Raw genomic sequence first — 24,988 nt, 5'->3', positions numbered from 1 at the left:
GAACACCCACCCCACCCTTTGTACCCCAGACAGGTTTGTTCAGGGGAATTCTGGCTAAGTAAACAGGAAGAGCCTCTGGAATGAAATGTGCCATCGGGGTCCTGCCCAGCCAAACCCAGAGCTGGGGAGTCCCCATTCCAAGGGGCCTCGGAACCCCATAGGTTCACAGCAAAGGTGAGGACTAGAGGAATGTTTTGTGCGTGTCATTGAGAGGAAGGGTAAATGGAGACTCGAAAAAGACTTGGAAGCAGATGCCCTGATCCCGGGTCTGAACTTGTCCTCTGTGTGACTTTGGGCAAGTTGGCTGACCTCTCTGAGCCTCAGTTGCCACCTCTTAAAATGGGATAATGATACCTCCTTGCACAAGTTAGAGAGAATGGGTGGAAACCAGCTTGGTACCCAGAAGTAACACGTTTAGAAGTATCCGTTCCTGTGGGCCAGGCCCAGGCTTGGTGCTGAGGGCTGGAGCCCAGAGAGGATACCTTCTAGCAGAGGGGAAAGTTGCCCAGAGATAACTGCTAGTCCAGGTTCAGTGGGTCCTGAGCCGTAAGTAAGGAGCCCAAGGAGCTCAGTGCTCAGGGGCAGGAGAACTTCTGGCTGGAGTGGCCCAGGAGGGCCTCAGGGAGGTGGTGGCATTGCGTGGGCCTTGTACTTACCATGTTCTGGGCCCTGCTCGCTGCTATTCATCACATACGGTCTCAGGGAATCCTCCCCACAACCCACACAGGAAGGGACTGTGCTGTCCACCATTTTATAGGGGAGGGAGCTCCACCTGAAGTCATACGGCTAGCGAGGGGGCGGCAGGCTTCACTTAGGCACATCTGCAAAGCCCCTTTTGCCATTTCATGTAATACCTGCAGGATCCAGGGACCCTCTTTGGGGGCCACTATCCAGGCTGCCACAGTGGTGACGTTAGGACCTTGCAATGGAAAGCTTAGCCTGGGTCAGCCAGGTGGGCCCGATCACAGGGTCCTTTCAGGAAGGGGAGCCCAGGAAGTGACGGGATGATGGAAGCAGATGTCAGTGATGTGCTTTGAAGACGGAGGAAGCAGCCACAAGCTGGGGAATGTGGAGGACGTAGAAGTCCAAAAAGACGGAGGAAACTGTCTGTCTCCAGAGGGAATGCACCCTGCTGACACCTTGAATTTAGCCCCCTTTTGGGTTTCTGACCGCCAAACTGTAAAAGAATAGATTTGTGTTGTTTGAAGCCACTAAGTTTGTGGTGATTTGTCACAGCAGCCACAGGAAATGGACACAGCCTCCAACTACATTAACCTTGCCTTTCCCTGCGGTCTTGCTACACCGACTCTTTATGCTCCTGGTCCAGCCCATCCCTGTTTGCTCTGGGCACACGTCTCCCAACTCATCTGAGAGCAACTGCCTAGCTTTCTCTGCTTTCAAAGCTCCCCACCACCCCTCACCAAAGCCTCACACACTAGCTTGCATGCAGGAGGCACTTAATAAATACTGGTCAAATGTAAAGAAATTTGTGTCTTTATTTCCATTTACAGCAATTGAGGGGAAGAGGCTTTGGACAGCAATAACTTCTGGTTTCTCCAGCCCCATGCTCAGACAGCAGAACTATCCCCACACAGACCGCTCCCCATGGCCAGCTGAGCGCAGGTCAGCAGTGGGGCACAGCCAGCATGTCTGGCTAAAGCAGAGGGGTGCTAGGCCTCCCACTGGGGCAGGAGGCAGCTCTGCCCTTCGTCCATGGCAGTCCGAAAGAAGCCCGCTAAAAACAAGGGGACCAGGCCCCAGCATGGTGGGCAGCAGGCAGGGGGAGGGATTTCTCTGTGGGTCCCAGCACTGGTCTATTCTTGGGACCCCTGTCCACCTGGGGCTACTCGGCCTTCTGGGCTCTGCCCTGGGGAAGGCACCCAAGTTTTTACACCTGTAGACAACTTCAGCTCAGAAAACACCCAACCCAGCTCCCACACTTGGCAGCAGAGATGTTGGTCCAGAGAGGGAAAGCAATTTGCCCAAGGTCACACAGCACTTTTGTAAGTCTGAACACAAGCTGGAAGACTCCCATCCAGTGCTGCCTCCAGGAGACTGGGGATCTGGGTGCGTGAAGCTGGCCTCCCTCCCGGTGATGGGACATCAGGACAGGCGGGCCAGGAGCCGGGAGCGGGCACAGCCTCACTTGAGGTTGTGCTGGCTCTCGTGGTGCCGTCTCAGGTCCACCTTGCGCTGGAAGCCTTTGGTGCAGAGCTCACAGCTGAAGGGCTTGAAACCCGTGTGCTTCCGGCTGTGGGTGATGAGGTTGGAGCTCTGGCTGAAGGCCTTCCCACACACCTGACACTTGTGTGGCTTCTCACCTGTGGGGCAGCAAGGACCGGGTCAGGGCCGTCTGCACAGGGCCTGCTGCCCTGAGGCCCTGCTTTTGTTCTGCAGAACTTGGTTATGTTTTTATCTCACAGCCAACCCACATTCACTTTAGAAAACCATTAGAAAAGGGAGACAAGCAAAAAATACAATTATGACCCCCCCCCCCCCCCCACACACACACACTGATTTGTACCCGGATTGGGGCAGGCACTGGATCCATCTTGTTTATTAATATAACCCAGCACCTGGCACAAGGTCTGGTGCAAAACAGCCGAGGAATGAATGGATAAAGAAATGAATGAACGAATGCATGAAAACTTCACCGGCTGGTGTCACTTCTACCCAGAGAGCACCAGTGTTGACTTGTGCTGTTTCCTTCCAGTTTTTTTTCTACATATTAAGTGAACTTAAATAACACAGTGCATCCAGCCCTCTTGTTGGAAGGGAGTCCTCCACTGTGTAAGTTCATCCTACCCTCATCCTAAAGCTGGGACCTTTTAACAGTGAAAGGTAGGGGTGCCCAGAAGCTATGCCTGGGCCCTGGACAGGCTTGGCCTTGGGGGGCTTGGCCCGGGACTTGGGCCGGGTGGGGTGGAGTGCTGGGCCGCCGGCCTGACCTGTGTGGATGTAGGTATGCTTCTTCATGTCCGACTTCTGGTGGAAGCGCTTGCCACAGAACTGGCAGGGGTAGGGCCGGGTGTCCGAGTGGATGAGCAGGTGGGTGGACAGCGTGGATGAGCGCTTGAAGGCTTTGCCACACATCCGGCACTCAAAGCTGCGCTCCTGCCGGAGGAAACGAGGCCCCGGGGGGTCAGACGCAGGCGGGGCCTCGCGACCCGGGACTGCCAAGCTGGGCGCAGGACTGGACCCGGCCGGAATCCCCTGAGGAACAGGACACTCCATTGGGGTGGCCTCGAGGACAGCTGGAGGAATAGGACCCAGGGCATGCCCCCCCCACCCCGTTCCTGCCTCCCAGGAGGGGCTGAGGCTTGGGGCCTGAGTAGCTGCCTGTGGAATTTTTCCTTGTAACTTTCACAGTCTCCCAAACACAATAAGCCTCAATGCATGTTTGTTGACTGACTGATGGACCAAGTGATCTAGGAGTTTTTTTCGGGGATTCACATTTCACGTTCCTTAACCCAGAGTGAGTTCCCTGACACAGGGATGGTCATGGGCTGCACAGTGGTTTGGGTAAGAGTCTGGATTATGGGGGCCCAATTTTGGCCTCTGCCTCTTACTAGCCACCTGATGGAAGGCAAGTCACTTAACCTCCCTGAGATTCAGCTTCATCTGTAACAGAAATGACCTCAAAGGGCCGTCGGGAGGATTGGGGGTAGAGAACGGGGCCGGCAATGGGCATGTGTTCACGAGTGGAGGCCCTCGCATTCATTTGCTGCTTTTCCCACCTTTTTATATTTACCCAGCTGTTAGCAACTCCGGTCGGCTGCAGATGCTTTCCCGGAATGGAATACTAAAGAAGGGGCTTCTGCCTCAAGTAGGGCCAAGTGGGATGAGACGAATGTTTAAGCCTGACTCCGGGATTCTAAGACTCGGGGCCTCAAACCCAGGGGTGGAGGCGTTTCTGAGCGTCACAGACATCGTGCAGCCCCTGAAATCCCACCTGGGCCAAGAGTCTCTTCCAATAGTGTGTGAAGCCAAGTGTATTAAGAGTGGGTGTTGGGGACCCAGACCGGGAGGCAGAGAGTTAGCGACCCCCGACCTGTGTCACCCCCAGGGGCAGCCAGAGTCCCCGGGGCTTCCTGGGAGGAACACAGAGAGGGAGAGGGAATGGGGGTGCTGTGCTTGGCCAGCTGCCCACCTGGGAGTGGACGTGCGTGTGCTGCTCTAGGCTCACGGCGTGGCCGAAGGTTTTGCCGCAGACGTCACAGGCGAAGGGCCGGGTCCCGCTGTGGGAGCGGCGGACGTGCACCTCAAGCCCGTGTGGGGTGGAGAACACCTGGGGGCAGGGGCAGAGCATGAGGGCACTGGGGGGAGAGAGGGAGCCAGGCCAGGGTCCCACGGCCATTCCACCCCCACTCCGTGCCCAGCTCCAGGCACAGATGGGCGTATAGGAGAAGGGGCCCTGAATTGCTAGTTCTGGGGTATGTGCTGTGTGTCCTAGGAAGGTACCTTTCTCTCTCTGTGGCTGGATTTCCTCTCTATAAAATGGGGGCTGGGGGACCTGGAAGCCACCCCCCCTTCCCTCCAGCCCTATCTAGTGGCTGAATAGCCTACTTGTTAAGAACTGGAGTTGGCCAGAGCCAGGTGGAACGCTGGTTCTGATATCTACTTGCTGTGTGTTCTTGGGCAAGTGACTCAACTTTTCTGAACCTTAGCCCCTTTTCCACCTCCTGGGGCTCATGCATGTCAAGTGCTTAGCATTGGGCCGGGCACATACATGGTCAGGGCTCAGTGAGTGGTGACAATGAACATTGTGAATCCTTGAGGCCCCAAGATGCACAGCACAGGGGACACCCAGCTATGAACACCCATTGCTGCCAACGTGCCGGGGATGGGATGCGGAGGAGGGCCCGTGAGCCCACCTGCACCCCCTGCTCACCTTGTTGCACTTCATGCAATGGTACGTGTCCATGCCTGGGGAATAGCGGAGGCTGAAGTCCAAGGGCGGCTCGGCACTGGGCACCAGAGGGCTGCCGTACAGGCTGACGGAGCGCTCCAGGAAGGCGGACTGCATGGTGGAGGGGGCCTGCTGGTAGCTGTGGCTGTAGGACGAGGCCAGGGCATCCCAGGAGAAGCTGGGCTTGTAGAACGGGGGTGAGTCGGAGAGTGGCAAGTCCCCGTCCTGGGGCCGGGACATCACAGCAGGACCCTCTGTGGAGTGGGACACAGGCCTGGTGGTGACTCATGTAAAAATCGGGTACCCCCTCCCTACTAGGTGCTTAGGATTTCAGTGTTTGAGTCTCAAACATTTACTGTGAGGGATGTGGGTCCTTACTGTGGTTCCTCAGTGTTTCCAGACCCAAAGTGTCCCCATCCCAGAGTGCCCACCTCACCCACTTCGTCGGCCTGCCCTCTGAACCCCACACTGGAGGCTCGTCTGGAAATGAGCTCCCATCCAGGAGGGGTCCAAGCAGAAGCTCGAGACCCAGATGGCATCCAGGCAACCTTGTTGGTCCTTCCTGAGTCCTCCACTCCCAGGGTCTCTGCCTCCAGGCGCCCGTTCCCCTTCCGTTCCCCTTGTGCTCGCTGGGGAACGGCCGGCGGTCTGGGGCCACGTGCCTGGTGCTGAGGCCACGTGCCTGGTGCTGAGGCCACGTGCCTGGTGCTGAGGCCACGTGCCTGGTGCTGAGGCCACGTGCCTGGTGCTGAGGCCACGTACCTGGTGCTGAGGCCATCCTGGTCAAGCTCGGCTCCAGCTCCAGCTCCAGCTCCGGCTCCCGTTTGAGGTTGCTCCAGTCCAGGCACTGGTTCGGGAACAGGGTGCTGAGAGCAGGAGCGTTGCTCAGGCCCTGGTCTCTGGCTGCTGTGGGGAGACAGGACCATCAGCTCCCTGCTCCAGCCCCGGGGAGTCAGGGGGAGGACTCCCTCCCTGAGAGGAGGGGGACCCAGAGCGACCCCTGCTTGTTGCTGCCTCTGGCTGCTGACACTCAGGGGCTCTGCCAGGATGGGGGAAGCGGTGGAGGCCAGTTCCCTTGGAGAACTCTTAGACGAGTCTCGCTTTTCGCTGACACCTGACCTTGGCCCTAGATCGGCCCCCCAGCTAGGTCTCCCACGCCCTCATCTGGACCAGCTCTGATGCTGTTCTTGTCCCACAGGGGCACAGTCATTCAATCAACATGGGCTGAGCTCCTCCTGTCCCAAGCCGGGAAGGCGGGCTATTTCCAGTGAGCTGCTGCTGCGCCTTCATCACGGGGGCAAGGCGGGGAGCCCCGAGGGGCCAGCCGCGCTCTGACTCACCGTGGCTCAGGGCAGGAGGCCAGACTAGCTCATCGTCCCGGGCGCGGGGCTGGTGGTACCTGTGAGCCTTCTTACTCTTCACCAGGAAGGAGCGTGGCATTGTCAGCCTGCACCTCACGCCTACAAGGGGGCAGGGAGAGACCGGTTAGGAGGGATCAGAGGACATTTGTCCTCCTGAAGTCAGAATCCACTGTCCTCGGTTGAGGAGCATCCCCCAGATGTTCATGGCCACCCAGAGCCTGTGACTGTGACCTTATTTAGAAATCGGGTCTTTGAAGATGTGATCAAGTTAAGATGAGGTCGTACTGGGTTAGGGTGGACCCTTTTTATAAGTCCTTACAAAAAGAGGGGAATTTGGGCGCCGACACAGACGCACAGGGAGAATCCATGTGGAGGTGGAGGCAGAGACTGGAGTAGAGCAGCGACATGCCAAGGAAGCTAAGGCTTGCTGGAGACCGCCAGAAAGTAGGAGAGAGGCCGGAATAGACGCTCCCTCAGAACCTGCAGAAGGAACCAACCTGACTGGCACCTTGATTTTGGTTTCAGAGACCTCAGAACCCCAAGAGAACACATTCCAGTTGTTGTAAGCCAGTCAGTTTGTGGTACTTTGTTATGGCAACTAAATCCTAACCTCCCTCACTAGGGAGGCTAGGAAATGAACACAGCAACCTCTAGGAAACCTCAGGGCCAGCCTGCTCCTGCCTGCATGCCCCAGCAAAGGAAGGGAATGGGGTCTCCATATATGACACATTGTGGACCCTGCATCTGGAAACCTGCATTTGCGTCCTGTTGGCTGTATCCTGTTGCATTTGCATTCTGTTGGATGGGCCTTTGGATGCTGGTGAGAGGTGGTCTCAGCTCAGCTTGTGGAGACAGAGGCTCATGAGTTAGAATCCCAGCTCACCTGCTGTGCACTTTGGGGCAGACACTTAACCTCTCTGGGCCTCTCTAGTCCTTCTTCTGCCAAGTGAGGCATCCAGGCTTATAGTAGTGGTGAGAGATTCCTATGTGCGGTTGCCTGTCAAAGGGTAGCCTGGTGGGCGAGATGCAGCAAAGAAGGCCACCTCTATCACAAACCCACATTACTCTGCAAGCTGGAAGCTGATACAGCCAGAGCACGCTGCCCCTTGACTGGCCCCAACCCAGAGTCTGGTCCCCAGAGAGGGAGGAGATCTCTCTCTCTCTCTCTCTCTCTCTCTCTCTCTCTCTCTGGGGGTAAGGGGAGGTTTGGAGTTGTGTGTGTGGCCCAAGGCTGAGAGGATCCCCAGTTCACCCCACCGGGAGGCCTGTGGTCTCTGTAGATATGGACAAAGAGGCCAATGTCCCCAACTCCAGGAGCTGAGCAGTGGGCCGGCCAGCCAAGCCCCATCACCAAACCTACTGGGCAGGGGCTTCGGGAGGACACCGAGGACCCAGTCAGTGAAGAGACCTGCCCTTTGTCCCGAGTGGCTGGACCACGTGGACCACTGCTTCCCCTGCAGAGCGCTCTGGGGCATGGCGCGTCTCCTGCCGCCCCCAACGTCTCACATCCCTGTTCCCAGAGAGCATCTTCTGGTGGTCCTCTCTCCTCCCCACCCCCATGCCGCTGAGCCTAGGAAGAAGCTCGGAGGACATGCTCAGCCGGGGCGTCCCTTCGGCTTCCCTGCTGGTCTCGTTCCCCAGGCCGCAGAGGACGCCCTCCCGCCTGAGGCCGGCCACCGTGCAGGGCTGCAGGAGCGATAGGGCTAACCGCGGGAAAGGGATCACGGCTGCTTCTGAACAACAGAGAGGGCCTGGGAGATAAGGCCACTGGAGGAGGGAGATTACAGAGGGCAGCTTGGAGCTGTGCCTTTGGAGCAGGGCTGGGAGTCACCCATTCCCCAAGGGGATGACCCAGAGTCAGGCAGAAGAGGGACCCAGGGGCATCCGGAGTGTGGGCTGAGGCCACTCTGCCTGGGGGCCAGCCCAGGCCTGGCCCTCCTTGCGGCAGCTCAGTGTCCAGATCACTGCCCCACCCCCTGAGATTGCTGGGGGAAGAAAGGACCTTCATTTATTACCAACGAGGGTGTGAAGTGCTCCCGTGGTGCCTGGGTTGCAGGGAGCACCGAGCGATGGTGCTATGTCAGCCCACATTCTAAGGACGGGAACAAGCCCTGGCCAGGAGCAGGGACATGCTCCAGGCCCTTGCCCCTCTGGGCTCTGAAATGGGGGGTGGGGTCCCGTCCAGCTGTCAGATTTTGACCTCACAGGCTCGCCGGCCCTGCTGTCCTCCCCAGGCTTGCCAGGCGACCACAGTGGCCTTATCTCCCTGGGACATTCTTTTTCCTGCCACCCCCCCCCCCCACTGCTGGGGCTCCCCACAGCCCCTTTCCTTCCCCCTTCTAGGTCTTGGCTTCAGGAACCCCATGGGGAGGCCAGACCCTGGGCAGTTTGAGAGGAGACCCCCACACGCTGGGAGAGAGCTAGGGAGCTGGGTTCCCCCCGCCCTTTGTCCTGGGCGGCCTCCCAGGGCCATGGGCTCTCTCTAGCAAAAGATGAATTTTTTTTTTTTTACATAGTAATTTATTAGTAAATCAATCAGAACCAAAGGCAGGCATGGAAGCCGCTGTGCCCAAACTCTAGGAAACCCTTGCAGCTGCGCCACTTCGTCCCAGCTGCTTAGTCCTGGCAGTGAGCTGAGCCACTACCACCCCATTTTATGGAGGAGGAACTGAGACCGACAGACTGGTTCACAGTCCCAGGGCAGAGCGGGACTCAGTCACCCAGGCCTCCAGGCTTGTGACCGCCAGACCACGGGGTGGGCACTTAGTTTGGAGGGAACTGAGCTGACATGCTAAGGAGGGAAATGGGGCATTTAAAGCTCCCTGGTGTGTTATGTTATCAAATCCAAATCCAACCCCTGCTGGGGTTAAGAGAAGCCGTGACTGCCTTCCCAGGTCACGGGGGACACAAGGCCAAGAAAGGACAGGGGCTTGCCAGAGTCTTACAGCAGAGCCAGGCCAGTGCCCGTCCTGTGAGAACTTGACCTCTGGCCCCGTGCTGGGCTCATCGCCCTGTGGTCCTTCAGCACTGGATGAAGACAGCCTGCCTGGAGCAGGGAGGGGAGGCTGGTTGTTGGGGGCAAAAGAGTGGGAAACCCAAATCCCCCTGAGTTCTGCCTCTTTTCCAGAATCCAGGAGGCCCGACAGCAATTCTTGAAGTGTTTTGGTGAGAGAACAGACTTCCTTTGGGAAGCTTTGGTCTTCCCTTGGGCTCAGACCCTGAGGAGACCCTAGACGTCTGCTGGTTTGAATTCAGGACCACACACAATAACCCTCTCTCAGGTTCATGAGCTCACCATGGGGGCCACCTGCACCCACGGAACTTCCTTTTGGACTCTGTTAGTGGAGTTTAAAAAACAAAACAAAACAAACAAAAAAAACAGGAACCAATCACCTAGATGGTAGTTAATTAACAACCACACCGTTTTGATTCACTTAAACCCGTTCTGAGAAAGAGCTAAGAGCAGAGATTATGAAAGAAGCTGAAGATTTCTTCATAAAACAGAGACCTTGATGGTATCGGACTCCGGAAAGAGACTCACTGTTAACATCTCTTCAAAAACCCCCAATCCTGATAGAGGGTCCCCTGACCCTGAGTCAGAATCTCGGCTGAAGCTTTTGAAGTGAGGGAGCGACCCTGCACCCAACTTCCAGATGGAGTTGGAGCAGCACGTCTGTGATTTCCCTACACACAGAGGTGCCTGGGGCAGGCTTCCGTAGGGCTGTCTGCTTCTGTGACCTTGAGCCTCACCACATCAGCCGCCAACCTGGGCCTTGGTTTTCCTATCTCTCAGAAGGGACGGTTGGACTAAGATTTCTACACTTCCCTTTTGCTCTAAAATCCCATGCACAGTTCGTTGACCTTGAGCGCGGGACTGACCCACCTTGACTGAGAAACTCATCACTTGGGTTCCCTTTTTGGGAGGGTTGGGTAAGACTCCGTTGTTTCTCAGAGTTGGCTACCGAGGACCCTTTGGACTTCCTTTATGTTTAAAGACGTGACTTAAGGGGAAACAGAAACAAAGAAAAAAATCTTTCCATGTAGGAGTCAGAGGAAGTGAGTGCGGGTCATTTTAGGGGCCGGAGCAGAGAGTGGTCATTATTTTTATTTGAAACTTGGAAGGAGGTCTCTAAGGTCTCCTACATTCAGAGAATGCAACGTCAAAAGCCAGTGAATCAATTCCTGGGTGTATCCCCACAAGAATCGAAAGCAGGGACTTGAACAGATATTTGTACCCCCACGTTCACAGCAGCAATATTCACAATACAAAAAGATGGTCGCAACTCAAGTGTTCATCAACGGATAAATAAAATAAAATGTGATATATACCCACAATGGAATACTATTCAGCCTTAAAAAGGAAGGAAATCCTCACACTTGCTACAACACAGATGGACCACGAAGACATTATGAGCGAAATGAGCCAGTGACAAAAGGACAAATACCATATGATCGCATTTATATGAGGTCCCTAGAGTGGACAAATTCATAGAGACCAAAAATAGAATTATGGGTGCCAGGGGCTGGGGGTGGGGGTGGGGAATGGGGCATTAGTGTTTAATGGGGACAGAGTTTCAGATTTGCAAGATGAAAAAATCCTGTAAATGGATGGTGGTGATGGTCGCACAACAATGTGAATGCACTTAATGCCTCTGAACTATACGCTTCCAGTGGTGAAAATGGTCAACTGCATGTTATGTATAGTTTATCTTAGTAAAAACAACAATGAGTGAACAAGACATTTCCCGAGCATTTCTGAATTAGGGACTAAAGCAGCTCCCACTGGCCTGAATTCCTGGAAACAAATGAACAAAAACCTCCCTCTAGACTAAGGAGGAGAGTGGTAAGGTTTTCTATTGTTTCTGAAAAGGGTTAAGAGGTTATGTCCCAGTGAAGCATCACATGTGATCAGGCTATTTTCCTGGGGGGTGATCCGGGGTGATCTGGCCCCAGAGCCCTCGTGCTCTCCAATAGGCACCCCCAAGCCCACCTCCTGAAGCCTCCAGAAAATGGTCTGCATGGGGTTTGAGTGACTCCCTCAATCCAATCTAACTCACCCCGGTAGCTTTCTGATGGTCCGCAAGAACTTTCTGCAAGGGAACCAGCGTATATACTGACCCCCAAATCTGAGTTGGAAGAGACCTCATCTCCTTATCCGAGAATCTCTTCTGTGCCAGCTCTAAGGACAAGAAACCCGCCACTCCGCCAAGACTGAAATCTGCCCATTGCCCACGAAGCAGGGTGCAGGAGCCAGGAACCCTGGAGGGCAGATACAGCTCAGGTCCAATCCAGAGACCGCAAATGAACCCCCCAACACACAGCTCATGAAAACTGTGGACTTTCTCCCCAGAAGAATGTACTCACGGCAATTTCGTGGACGGTCCCCCCTTAAGAAGCCCTACTTTAAAGCACCTTTCCCCAAACGCCCAGTCTCTAACTTGCTTTTTCGCCCCCCAAAAAAGGTAGAAAAAACTGTGACACCACTCCCCATGGCCCACGCTCTTGTTCCCGGAGGTTGTGGGGAGTGCAGTGGAGAGGGCAGCCTCCCCACTCCCGTCAGTAGGCTCTGGATGGGAGGGCGTCTCACTCTCGGGGTCCCAGGAACTTTGGTGATGGTCATCTGGGACCATGGACGCTGGGGCTGGAACTTCCTTCAGAGTTACCTCAATCCCACTCTCTTACTTTATAGACAAAGAGGGGTCAGCGTGCCCCCGGGACAGAGCTCCAACTCAAGCTCAGCGTGTGTCATGCCGCTCTCTGCCCAGGTCCTGGGACAGCTGGGGTGTGGGTATCACTCCGTGCGTGTAGGTAATATCTGTGCATCCAGTTTTGAATGAGTTTTGAAAAGGGTGCTTATGTACTCTCGCCGGGAGGCGTAATTCCTGTGCAGGCTCACAGCATCTCACATACTGTCTCCTCAGCCCTGCTTCTCCCGCTTCAAGGGCTGAAAGCTACATCCCGTAAGAGAGATTGCCAGCCCACCTCATTCTTCCTAGAAGTGCAAAAGGGACTAGGTAACCTGCCTGGAAACAATCTAAGTGAGACATGCAAATGGAAAAGAAGAGGCAGGGACGAGTCCACAGCACTCACCTGTCCGGAGTCCTGGGGGTCCTGGTCCTGCAGTGGGGACTTCCCAGCCACTCTCTGGGGATTGGCTCAACTCTGTCAACTCTGTGACTCTCTGCACAAATAGATACTTCTCCTTTTCTCTCTCTCTCTCTCTCCCCCCCTCTTCTGTTCCCCTCCCTGATTTTCAATCTGATTATTTGTGTCAAAATCTGGCGGTGAAGGGCCAACCAATAGAGAGCGGCAGCGCGGGGCTGCATTTGCTTATCAAAGCTTCCCAGGACTCAGGGCGCCCATTCATTTCCAACCCTGGGCTCCTGGGGCTGCACTCTTTTCTCCCGGAAATTTTGAGTAACAACTAGATGAAAAGAAAGTGATGGCTGAATTACTATATTCTAAAAATGAAAGTTAAAACAAAATGGAATGGTTTACTTATAAACCTGATTTTGTATAGAGACTTATAACTATCTTTAGTTTTTCTTTCTTTTCTTTCCTTCCTCTCTTCCTCCATCCGTCCGTCCCTCCCTCCTTCTTCCCTCCTCTCTCTCTCCGTCTCACCCTCCCTCCTCTCCCTGCACTGGTTTACCATCTCCAGCCAGGAACACTCTGCTACAAGAACTTGGCTAGCGAGCTGCTGCCTGTGGCTCTTAGAGAGGTCTCTCTTTTCCTTGCAGAGGTCACCCTTGAGAAGAAAGGTCAAATTCATGCGTCCCCGGACTTGACCCTAGAAAGGGTGAAGGAGCAGTCGAGTGTGGTAGCGAACAGTCAGCCAGACCCTCAGCCGGCTCAGGCCCACAGGCAGGCTGCCCTTGGGTCCCAAGGCCTGTGTCGCCATCTGCTGGCCGCGGAGGAGACCAGCGGAGGTCCATGGGGCCTCCAGCGCGATCCCGGTCACCGTGGGGAAAGCAGGGACGGCCAGTCTCAAACACTTCATCCCATTGGACACGGAGCCCCAGCCCCTCATCCCATCCCCAACACCCCACACCTTCTCCTCCTCCGCTGGCTAACAGGATGACTAATTTATTTCAGGAGGAGGTTTTGCATAAGACAAGAACTCACAAAACACTGCACTGTTAGGCTGATTTGCATGCTCTTCCAGCCCAGTGCTGGAGAGATTATGTTTCCCTCATAAAGAAATCAAGTGTGGCGACAGAAAGCCCCAACTTAAAGTGCAAGTCCAAGGTCCGATGGAAGAGAAACGGGGTTTCACGGGGTTTCACGCGAGGTCTGTCCCAGCTGAGCCCAGCCCTTCAGTGAGTGCTAGCCTGGCTGTCATCTGGGCCCGCGAGGGGCCGCTGGGCTCAGGGCGCAACCCCAGGCTGCTCACAGGAGACCCCAGCCCTGGGTCTCTCTTCTTGCCAGAGCGGGATTAGTGGAAGCATCTAGAATATCCTTTGGATGTTGCACATTGCCAAAAGTCAGCCGTAACCATTTGTCATTATGCAGAAAACTTGGAAAATACTTCCACGACACCAAGAAAAAAGTCTCCCCTAACTTGACAGTCCCCATTCCTTCATGTTCTCACTTCATCCTACGCACACATCCATATTTTGCTATTGTAAACTGGTGGGTCTTCTTCCACTGAGTGTTATTTTATTGAAATACCTCCTGGATTTTCTTGGGGCTTTTATTAACATATTTCAGTTCTCCCTGGTTTACCTTACCGACCACTTCATCAATTGGGGTGTTTAGTTCTCGGGATATTTTCTAGTGTAAAGCTGCTATATGGGGCCTATACAGTTTAGCTGCTGTCCTAAGGCTGGGATCCCACTTTGGGGTCCTTATGTTCCCCCTTGAGTAAACAACTCAGGAACTCCCTTCCTAGACCAGGATCCCAGCCTGGAAGTAAAGGCAGGCCTGCCCTGGAGCCGCCCAGGGACCCCCTCCATGGGAGAGCAGTGTCCAGGCCTTCAGCCCCGGGGCTGTGTCACGTAGGCCCTTGCAGCTGAGACCTCCCAGCTTTGGATCAATGCCCTCCAGGGATGCACACAGAGCCCACTCTACTCCACTTAGCAAGCAGCCCTGGAAATGAAGTGCGTTCATTAGCCTGCTCCAGGGGCAAAATCACTTCAGCATCTGTGTGCTCGTTCGTTCGTTCATTCATTCATTCTAGTTACTGTTGGTACCTTTCATATACCAGGGTCCTTCTTCCTTCTTCCCTCCTCCCTTGCTCCCTGTCTTAGTCAGCTCGGGCTGTCATGACAGAATACCGTAGACTGCATGCCTTAACATTTATTTCTCACAGAGGATGGGAAGTCCAAGATCAAAGTGCCAGCAGATTTAGTTTCTGGTGAGGACAAGCTTTCTGACTCGCAGACAGCCACCTTCTCGAAGAGACCTCACATAGCAGAGAGAGAGAGATCTAGCGTCTCTTCCTCTTCTGATAAGGGCACTAATCCATCATGGGGGCCCCACCCTCAGGACTTCATCTACACCTAATTACCTCCCGACGCCCCACCTCCAAATAGCTTCCCATTGGGGGTAGGGCTTCAGCATATGAATTAGAGGGGGACACAGACATTTAGTCCATGATTACTGAGTGCCTAGTAGGTACCAGATGCTGGGCTTTCACATACGAACCAGACAGGGACCCTCATGAACTCCTTCCTGGTCCAGCAGGTGGGACAGAATACCCTGAAATTTCTAATTTGGGGTGAAAGTGCTGTGATATAAACACGGTACGCAGAGGAGAAGGGGCCTGGGGAGATGGACCCAGACTTGGAGACAATGAAGGTAGTGACGTCTGTGATGCCAGGCTGGGTGAGTTGGGAGAAGGAAAGTAGGGAAGACTGTCCAAAAGAGGAACACCACATGTGAAGGGCTGGAGCTCAGGACCTTCAGGGAACTGACAGCAGCCAAGTTCAATGTGGGTGGAGGGTAGAGATTGAAGGGGAGGGAAGGATGGGACATTGGAGAGAAGAGCCTAGAGAGAAAAGAAGCAAGGTCAGGAAGATTCCCCTCGGGTGGAAAAACCGTCCGTGATTTCCCTTTGCCTAAAGGACAAATTCTCAGTTTCAGAGATGAATGGTTTCCACAGTGTCAGAGCTCTTTCACATGACAGCACTTTTCAGATGCATGTTGAAGAAACCCCAATTAGATTAGTTTAGTAACAACAGCAAACCAAGTCATTCACTGTCACTGAAAAGTTTCAGCTTCAGGCGTGGTTGGATCCAGGCGCTCAAATGATATTGTCTGGATCACATTCATTCCTGCCTCAGGATATTTACGTGTGTTGTCACCGCTGCCTAGATGGCCTAACTCCCAGAGCATCCCATGGCTATCTCCTTGTCATCAGGTCTCAATTGAAATGTCACCTCCACAGAGAAACCTGCTTGGCCATCAACTAAAGCAGGACTTCCCACTCCAGTCACTTTCTGCTCCATTAGCCTACCCTTTGTTCTTTTTGGCATTCATAATTATCTGAAAATATCTTGTTGACATATTACCTTTTTATTTATTTATTTGCTTATTTATTTATTTATTATTGGCCTGACTGCCCACAAGGAATGGAAACACTACTAGAGCAGGTGCTGTGTGTGCCTGGCTCACAGATGAATCTCCAGTGCTTTGGCACTGATGATGCATTTACAGAATGAATGAATGAATGAATGAATACCTCTCTCTCCATCTCTCAACTGTGCTTTGTTCTGTACTGGTTTTATTTTGGTGCTGAGATCACCAACACTACCTGTTATAGTCTATGAACTTAGAAACTCCAGTGGAAAAAAAGCCCCTTTCTCAATAGTTTCCATAAGAGGCCTGGGGTTGGCTCTGATTGGTCCAACCTAGTCACACGCCCATCCCTGCACCCATCATTTTGGCCAGTGGGAGAGCTATGGGTCTCTCATTGGCCCAATGTAATGTTCTTTCTCTTCAATCTCCTCCTTAACAGCCTAACTCAGCCTCAACTCCTCCAGGAAGCCTTCCCAGACTTCCCACAATCCCTGGGGTCTCCTGTGGTCTAAAGGGTTTGGTCCACCCAGGACAACCTCTGGGTTCTTGTCTTGCAATGTCAGTTGTGGTTACTCAGCTGTTTCTCAATGAGATCAACGAACTATCTGAGGGTAGGAACACAGGGAAGTCCTCTCTCAGCAGGCAATGGACACAAGCTGACCCGGTAACAAGGGCCTGCAGGGACCGTGATCAGACTGAATAAATGGGCACCACTGTCACTAAGGGCTGGGCAGTGGACAGTGTGCAGAGTCCCCTGCCCTCTGTGGGGACATCTCAGGCAAGTAGAGGCGGTTCCGGAAGCTGTGTGTGTGTGGGGAGGTGAGGGCGGTGAATGCGCTGTGCTGGGTGGGTGGCAGGGTCCAGGCTGGTCCCATCACCAGCTGGCATTGGCTATGTGACCTTGGGCACGTTTCCAGCCTTGCCTTAGAATGGCCACAGAATTAGGAATGAAACAAACATGAACTGAGTCCATCAGCCCGGGAACGGCAAGGGTGGACTGGGTGGTTCTTGCCCTGGGGGTGGGGGTGAGGGGGCTCCTAGCGAGTGGTTGAGCCCCGGGGCTACCCTTCTCTACCTGCCTCTTGAGGTGCCAGAAAAAGCACTCAACCGCTGTCCTGCTGAGACAGTCCTTCAGGGAGATTGCGGAGCTCTTTCCAAGCCCAGGCTTCTTGCCAGGAGCCGCAAGCAGCTGAGGTAGAGGGAGCCCTGCCTGGAAACGCTGCTTGGCACCGGGGCATGGCACTGGGGCATGGCACTCCCCTGCGGGGTCACCGCCTCACAACCCTGGCGCCTGCGCTCCGCGGGAGGACGCAATTCACAGTGTAGCCACGCGGTGGCGCTCCTACCTACTTTTCCTCTGGCATAAACCACTCTGAAAACACTAAAAATTCTACCTACCTACCTACCTACCTACCTACCTACCTACCTACCTACCTACCTATATCCATCCATCCAGCCATCCATCCGTATATATTATTATCTATTATCTATCTATCGATCGATCGATATCTATCATCACTATAATCACCTATTTAACTACCGTTTAAATTACAAGAACGATATATAATCAGAGTAGAAAGAAGAAAAAACAGAAGGTGCACCTCTGTCCTGGTCTGTATTCTTTTAGTTTCTCTTTTTCCCTCCCTCTCTTTTGTCCCCTCCCCTCCTTCTCCCTCCCCCCAGCCATAAGCATGTGTGCATGAGCATATAACGTTTTTGAATTCAGACAAACCTTGATTGACCCTTTGCTTTGAGGCCCACAGAGTTAGGCAGTATCTCCACCAACCTGTGAGTGCAACCCTCAGTCCTCTGGCCTCCATGACCCTCAGAGGGGGTGGGCTACATCCTGGAGGAAGGCCATGGGGCGTTCCCTTCACAAGATGATTGGGGGCCTCAGAGGAGCAGGACATGAAAGAGGGGTGCAGAGAAATGGGGTGGGGAAGCAGGGGTGCTTGGCCAGGATCCTGCATTCCTACCCAATGCCTCCTAGCCACCCCAGCAGGGGCGTCAAACAGGTACCCGGGGACCCCGCCTCTAGGTTTAGGAAATACCAACATGGTGAAGAAGTCCTTCTATTCCTTCTACCCCGACAGACTTCTCAGCTGGGAATCCTCTGCAAAAGTCTCCATCAGTTCTCCTCAGGTAAACATGAAACCTTCTGGCAGGAGGCCCGTGAGGACCCGAGAGGCAGGGTGACGGCAGACCCCCAGTTCACCCACCTGAGGTTGCAGAAGGGGAAACTGAGGCCCAGAGAGAGACTTGCCAAGGGCACATGGCTTCTGAGAAGGTGTGGGAACAGAGCCCCAAAGAGCAGTTTCCAGGCTCTCGGCCTCACGTGGAAAGGTGCTGACTCGGGTAGTAGATGGCCATCAGCTGTTACCAATTAGCCAATTAGCCACTGATATAACTGCCGTGGCTGTGCTGGTTGGGTTGGTTGGCAGGCAGAAAGGCGGACGGCGGATTGCAGATTGTGTGGATCCTACTTCCTATGTTTGTCTCGCCCGGCCGCCAAAGAGAGTGGGGTGCAGAAAGACCCCTTGTTGGGGTATTGGTAGATGTTTGCTCCCTGTGTCTCCAAACCAGCTGCCAGTGAGAATATAGTGGTATGACTCCCCTATCTATGGCTCCGTGGGTGTTCCTCTTTGGCCTCAGCATATCCTGTGTTCTTATGTGGGGAGCGGGAGCTGAGACCCTGCATGACAGCCTGCATGACAGAAGGAGACTCAGGACAGGGACCCTGGCCTCCTAACTCTCTTTGAAAGCCCTTCATGGTGGCGGCCATTGTTTTATTGCCTCAATCTGGGTATCTCCTCTGTTTTATAAAACATAAATGCCCAATGGCGATTCACAGAGCAGGGAATGTCTAGTTCTCCAGGGTGGCCTGGTGGAATGGAAGACTCTCTCTGACACTCAGGCCTGGGACAACGCACAGGCTTGACACACCAGTTGCATAATCGGGGCCAGGTCTCCCCTGAGACCCTAACTTCGCATCTGTCAAACAGGGCTAAGGACGTGCTTCCCTTGGGGTCATTGTAGGTAGCCAACGAGGTAACACGTACAAAAACATTTCATAAATGTGAAAACACTTCAATTCATGAGTTACTCTTTCTCAGCAGAAATATTCCATAGCCGAGTAATGAACTCTGCTCTCTCTTTCTTCAGAAGGTCAAGAGCAGCCTTAGTTGCTGAGGAGAAAACAGCTCCCAAACCCAGGGCGGGGTCAGCCTGCTTCTCCTCAGGGGGCTGTGCTCATTTCCATGGCAGGTTGATTATTAATGAAACACCTACATTTGGTTCCTGCTCCATGAACTGCCAGGGACTTCCTCCTTCGTGTTCTCTCTGGACGCTCACAGGAAGCCCACTCGGAGGCTGCACAGACGGAGGAGGAAGGGACGGAAGTTCTGTGAACATGTACCTTGGGCCAGATGGGGGGGTGCTTCCCAGGCCTCGTCTCTTAGTCCGAGGGAGCATTTTGTCACTTGGAATTCCTGACCATGTGATGGGAAACCAAGCACCAACTTCCAGAGGCGGCTGGCAGTGGGCCCAAGTCCCATCCACTAGGCATGGACCCCCCACTTCGCTCCCCAGTCTTTCCCCAGCCCCAGGCCTAGCACATCACAGGACCAGTAAGTGTGCGATGCACGAAGGCAAGTCTGTGTTTTCCCAACAAGCTGTGTACGTGTGCACCGTGTGTGCGTGTGTGTGTACATTAGCCAGCCTTAGGAGTGTAAACATCTCCCAATGGGTCCTCACCTCCCCAGTCAGGCCTCATGGAGTAGCACCCCCAGAGGGGGATGGCCTTGGTACCTGGGTAGTTTCAGCAGACAGGAGTTTGCTGCGGCTGCTGAGCTGGCAGCGGCCCTCCCTTCCCCCACACCTACTTGGGTCAGGGGGCTTCAGGACTAGGGCTTGGCTTCAGACCCCAGGCCCAGGAAGCAGAGCCCGAAATGAATGCATAAACAATGAAGACATTCGGGAGGACGCACACCCCTTCTCGGAGGACTAGAAAGACAAAGCCATCTGGGAAAGAGCCCTCTTTTGGCACCGGGGGCTCTGTCTCGCTGCTGGTGGGCACCAGGAGTGTCCTGCCTGCAGGAGGGCTGGATGGAATCAACACTCCCACCCACCAGGCTCTGCACCCAATTTACATGCGTTTTGCATGTTCCCACGGTCTTCAGAGGTTTTCAGGTCTCCATTTCATCAGAGTCCCCTGAAGAACCAGCATGTTTCTCCTCTGTTGCTTCTTATTAACCCATGAGCCAGCAGGGAGGTCCCCTCTGCCGAACATTAGAAGAAGGCAACCGTGGTGGTGCTGGGGACAGAGGGAGAACCAATGAAAAGTGATCTGTCTGCACTTTTCTGCAGGATGAGTGGTTTGTAGTTTTGAAAAGACACCTGTAATAAGCTCATTTGGAAAGCAGGAAAGGCACCTTTACAAAGCATCCAGCCCAGACCCAGCTATTCCACTTCTGTGGCTGTCCCAGAAAGCATCAGAAAAGGGGACTCAAAGAGGTATCTGTATGTCCGTCTTCACAGCGGCTGTGTTTACCACAGCCACGTGGCGGGAGCCACCCAAATGTCTATAGACAGAAGAATAGGTAAACAAAATATAGTATGGGATATTATTCAGCCTTAGAAGAGGGAAACCCTGACACCTGCTACACCATGGATGAAACCTGAAGGTATTTTTAAGTGAAATAAGCCAGCCACAGAGGGACAAATACTCTGATTCCACTCACCTGAGGGACCTGGAGAGGTCACAATCACAGAACCAAAGCAGAATGACAGGTGCCAAGGGACTGGGAGGGGAGGGGAAATGAATTATTTGTAGGGACAGAGTTTCAGTTTGGGAAGGTGAAAAAGTTCTGTGAGTGGATGGTGGTGATGGTCGTACAACCGTGTAAATGTCCTTAAAGCCACAGAACTGCACACTTTTTAAGGGTCAGGATGGCCTGTGTATTTGACCACAGTCTCAAACAAGCCATCTCGCCCAGTGTTTCATTTCCACAGGTGGGGAAAGCGGACGTGCAGGAAGGTAAGGCAGCCCTGGAAGCTGAGGGACTCACCACCTCGTGACCAGGATTTAAGCGTTTCCTTCACTGCGGATTCCAGTTATTTTTTGATCTTCAAATACTTTTCCAAGTTTTTATTATAAAAAATGTTTAAACAGGAAAACGAAGGAAACGTCTAATGAACACCCATTTAGCCACTAACCTGTATTCAACAATAGTTACTATTTGCCAAACGTGCTTTAGCTCCCTATGTGCACATACTTGTACATACATGTATACATGTTTTGACAAAACGTTTTGAAAGTATATAGCAGACTTCATGTTACTTCACCCATAAATGCTTGAGCCTATGTCTCCTAAAAATAAGGATATTTCTTACATAATCACCTAACTATGGTGTCATTATCAGACCTAAGAAAATTATAATTCCCAAATATTCTGGAATATCCAGTTTCTAGTCACATTTTTGCAATTTCGCCAGTTTTCTTCCAGAGGTGCTCTTTTAGAATCAGAACCCTGCCAAGTTCGAGCATTGCATTTGCTTGTTTCTTTAGTCTCCTACGTGACAGAACAGTGCCCTCTACTCTTCATTTGACATTGATTTTCTCACCCCCCACCAAGCGTCCAGACCAATCTGGTAGAAAGTCCTGCGTTCTGGATTTGTCTAGCTGATGACCTACAAGGTCAGACAATTAAGTTCGCGAACTCATCCTAGAAAAAGTGCTCTATACCTCATTACTGAATATCACTACGGTCACCTTCCAGTGACTCCCCTTGGGAAGCTATGCACCGACGCCAGCGCCTAGTCCACCCTTCAAAGCAATTTTGGAACTCTTTTTCTGGAATGGCCATCAGAGCTATCGTTGTATTATCCTTAATATCCTGAATTTCTTCAAAATGTCTTCCTTTCAATATTTCCTCTACCATCTCTGTGTCTTTTCCATCTTTTGGCCGGACTTCTTATAGAGCTTGATGTAGCAGGGCAGAGGGCAAGCGTCAGGGCCTTCTCATCCCAGTTTAGTGACCCCAGAGGAAAGACAAACGTCTCTTTTTAGCATTCATATTATACAGACCCAGGGAAGGGCACTAGTTGGCCCAGCTCAAGCCACATATCCAAATGTGGGCAATCAGTGTGGCTGGATGCTGGGGATCTCCGATGGGCCTGTGGCCTGAGGTGGTGGCACTGTGCTTGTCCCCAGGAAGGGGAACAGGAGACGCTAAACGCACCAATGAAATGGATGTACATCCCGTACATCGAGTCAGTACCACCTGCCTACAAGGTGGGGAAGCCCCTGTCACACAGAGGGTCCAGGGTGGTGCGGGGAAGGTACTGGTTTGATTAACATCTATTTAGCAAGTGACAAAAATCAACCCCAGAGAAGCGGAAAATGTCTAAGCAGTCCAGAATGGGCAGTGGCCAGAGATGGTGGCAGGGCTGCCTCTGCCTGTTCTTTCCAGCCGCTTCTCATGAGCCCCTGGTGGTCCATACTGAGAGAACAATTACCATTCTTCTTCCAGACACTGTATAAACAGTAGCAATGTGTGTATAGCCCCCTGAGGGCCAGGAGCTGATGAGCTCCGTGTATCACTGCTCCCTTCCAGGGAGAACAGAATTCCAGCAGGATGAGGTCAGCCAAGGAAAGTTAGGGGTTGAAAGGGGGGTTCCTGTGTCAGAGCTCTGGAGCAGTGCCTGTTCCCCGACTCTACCCCTTAACCTGAGCTCTCCCTGTCCCTGGTGGTCTTAGAAATCCCTGAATGCACTTGAGTTCCTGCCCTGGTGTGAATACAAAGGTGGGGGCTGGTTCTGGACATGGTTTGTGGACTGGAGGAAGTGGGAGAACCCAGACACTCCCCTGTCTCCCCCAACCTTTCCATCTCTGGACCCCAAGCCGACTCTGCTTGGGTGGCTACACAGAAGTTATCTGGTGAATGGGAATTTGGTGAACTGATTCCTGGGAGCGACGGATCCTGCTGTGCGCGTACTTAGCACAGTAACAAAACTAACACTTATTGAACTAAGCTCTACACTAGTTATAGCTTAATAGCTCACTGAATCCACCCCAAATCCCCATTAGGTAAGCATTATTATTACCCCTACGTTGTAGATAAGGCAACTGAGGCTCACCCAGTTAGTAGGATAGCAGAACCCGACATTCTAACTCGGGTCTGTTTGAATCAAGCACTCCTGGCTTCTCCCAACTGCCTCCATGACTCAATGCCCACCACCCCCACAAGCCAGCGTGGGCGTAAAGGTGGTGTGCACTGCTCAAGGGCGCCAGGAGAGTTGCAGGTGAGTAGGGAGTAAAATACGCTTGGGCTCTGTTCACATGGGCTATGGGCCGAGCGAGTGCCTTTTTCTAACTCACTAATACGCCACACCTGCTGGCAGCAGCCCTCTCCCAGACCACGCTGCGCCTCTTGGGATCCTGACAAAACCCACCACGCTGGCCTGGCCGCTCCTATACACCAGGCCCCTTAAATCATGCTCTGTCTCGCATCATGATCCAATTGGTTCCCAAACTTGTTTTTCCCATAACTCACCCAGCCTTTTCCTGCTTCCAGGCTCTTGCCTTGGTTCTCTAGGCCTGGAACGCCTTTCTCTTCCCAACCACCTTTCCCATTTCTATTTCATAAAACCTACCTTTCCTTGAAAACCCAGGCGGATGCCCAGTCCTAAAAGCCTTTCAGACACCAGTGAGACTTCATGCCACCCTCTGCCGCCTCCCTCACTGTTGGTCATAACACTTCTATCCTGCCTCTGATAAGGACCATCATCTATTAACGTACTCGGTGTGGAACACCGCGCTAAACACTCTCTCCATACTTGATCTTCGTGAATATTATTATGCCCACTTCACAGAGGAAGAAACTGAGGCTCAGAGGCCTTCCAGACTTGTCCAGGTTTGCACAGCTAGGAAGTAGCACTGAATTAAGGAACTGAATTAAGAGGTTCTGATTTCAAAGCCCCCTGCTCTGATTAGAGCGGTTTCCAGAGTTGTCGTGACTGGGCCTGAAGCGTTGGCAACCTGAGGGCAGAAGCCAGTGGTTCTTCGCAGTTCCAGATGTGGGCTTTTCACAAATATTCTGCAAAGGAAAGAAGGTCGCCCCGGGCCGCGTTTCTCTCCTTTCCTAGGTGAGCTGCCACTCCTCTAAAGCTGCGAAGGAGCCCCTTCACCCACGCGAGTCCCAGGGGCGCTGTGGGAAACAGGATCGCACCTCTATGGCCAGGTCTGCTAAGCAGAAGCCGAGGGAAAGTAGGAGGCACCCCAACCACACCCAGCCGGTCGAACTTGTTTACGCCTCTTGCACAGCCCCTCCCGCCCGGCCCGGACACGTGACCGCCGCCCCGCCCCTCCCTCTCCCGCGTGGCTCCTCCCTCCACGCCGGCCCTTCTTTTTGCCTCCTTCGGAGTCACAAGATCTCTCAGCAGCCTCCTTTCGGGATCCTTCCGCCCGTCCCCGCCCCCCCCACCTTATAAACTCTCCTTGTTTTGTTTTTTTTCCTCGACCAGTTCGCATTATCAGTAATGAACGAAATGGCCTCTTCCGTCCAACGGGACTGCCTACCGCTGTCATCTATCATTGCGTTCGAGAGGGAGGCGAGACCCCTCTGGGGACTCTTTTTCGTGGCGGAGGCTGCAGCCGGTCGTGGACGTTTCACGACGGGGGAGGTGCTGTACGTCCAAGATGGCGGCGCCCTGTAGGCTGGAGGAACTGTGAGGTAAACAGCTGAGGGGGAGGAGACGGTGGGTGAGTATGGGGGTGTCGCCCCCTCCTTTTCACGGGGGCTTCTCGGCGCAGCCCTGGCACCATGACCCCAGTCGGGGAGGTCCTGGGGGGCTGGGGCAAGGGGCTCACTTGCTGGGGAGGGGACCCCGGGAAGGGGGGGTTCGGCAAGCTTTCCCCTCCCTCTTATTATGCGCTATCTCCGGCGGGGCCCGGCAGAGCTGGTGCGTCCCTGGGTTGGAGAGGCGGACCGGGCTGTCACTTCGCCCCTTCTCGGCGGCCGAGGGGCGGACGGATGCACGCTCGGGCCGCGGTGTGGAGGGCAGGGGTGAGGTGAGCCCCTCCGCCAGCCCCCCTCTGGGTGGGGTGACAGGTTCCCGTGGGGTGCGGAGGGCAGGGGGGAGACCCTCGGCCGGAGGGCAAGGGGCGGGGGTGGGGCGGGCTAGTCCCAGGGCTCGGGGA

At 53.7% G+C, this 24,988-nt stretch overlaps 2 protein-coding genes across 11 annotated transcripts in view; one reads left to right on the top strand and one right to left on the bottom strand.

Moving 5' to 3' along the window:
* Nucleotides 1-1,488: 1,488 nt before the first annotated feature.
* GFI1B (growth factor independent 1B transcriptional repressor) lies at nucleotides 1,489-12,474 on the bottom strand. Of its 5 annotated transcripts, none has more exons than XM_074331253.1 (7): nucleotides 12,361-12,474; nucleotides 6,250-6,369; nucleotides 5,672-5,812; nucleotides 4,892-5,163; nucleotides 4,151-4,288; nucleotides 2,949-3,213; nucleotides 1,489-2,321 (listed from the first exon to the last, which is right to left on the bottom strand). In XM_074331253.1, the coding sequence occupies exons 2-7, from the start codon at nucleotides 6,347-6,349 to the stop codon at nucleotides 2,143-2,145; spliced, it is 1,095 nt and encodes a 364-aa protein (XP_074187354.1). In that variant the 5' UTR covers nucleotides 6,350-6,369; nucleotides 12,361-12,474; the 3' UTR covers nucleotides 1,489-2,142. The 5 variants fall into 5 exon arrangements, with proteins under 5 accessions (XP_074187354.1, XP_074187355.1, XP_074187352.1 ...); XM_074331254.1 differs by having other exon boundaries at nucleotides 5,672-5,815; nucleotides 12,361-12,391; XM_074331251.1 differs by lacking the exon at nucleotides 12,361-12,474 and adding an exon at nucleotides 6,590-7,400.
* Nucleotides 12,475-24,428: 11,954 nt separating this feature from the next.
* The window catches only part of TSC1 (TSC complex subunit 1), a 43,009-nt gene continuing 42,449 nt past the window's right edge, over nucleotides 24,429-24,988 (top strand). For 2 of the 6 annotated variants that reach the window (XM_019728925.2, XM_019728926.2), the window contains exon 1: nucleotides 24,450-24,550. The gene's annotated coding sequence lies outside the window, so the exon portion shown is untranslated. Of the gene's footprint in view, nucleotides 24,551-24,739; nucleotides 24,860-24,988 lie in introns of those variants that run through there. The other 4 variants (XM_074331243.1, XM_019728923.2, XM_019728922.2 and 1 more) reach the window with 4 other exon arrangements.

This window comes from Rhinolophus sinicus, linkage group LG04 (assembly GCF_036562045.2).
Source record: "Rhinolophus sinicus isolate RSC01 linkage group LG04, ASM3656204v1, whole genome shotgun sequence".
Classification (NCBI taxonomy): domain Eukaryota; kingdom Metazoa; phylum Chordata; class Mammalia; order Chiroptera; family Rhinolophidae; genus Rhinolophus; species Rhinolophus sinicus.
This window is presented reverse-complemented; position numbering and strand designations above follow the sequence as displayed.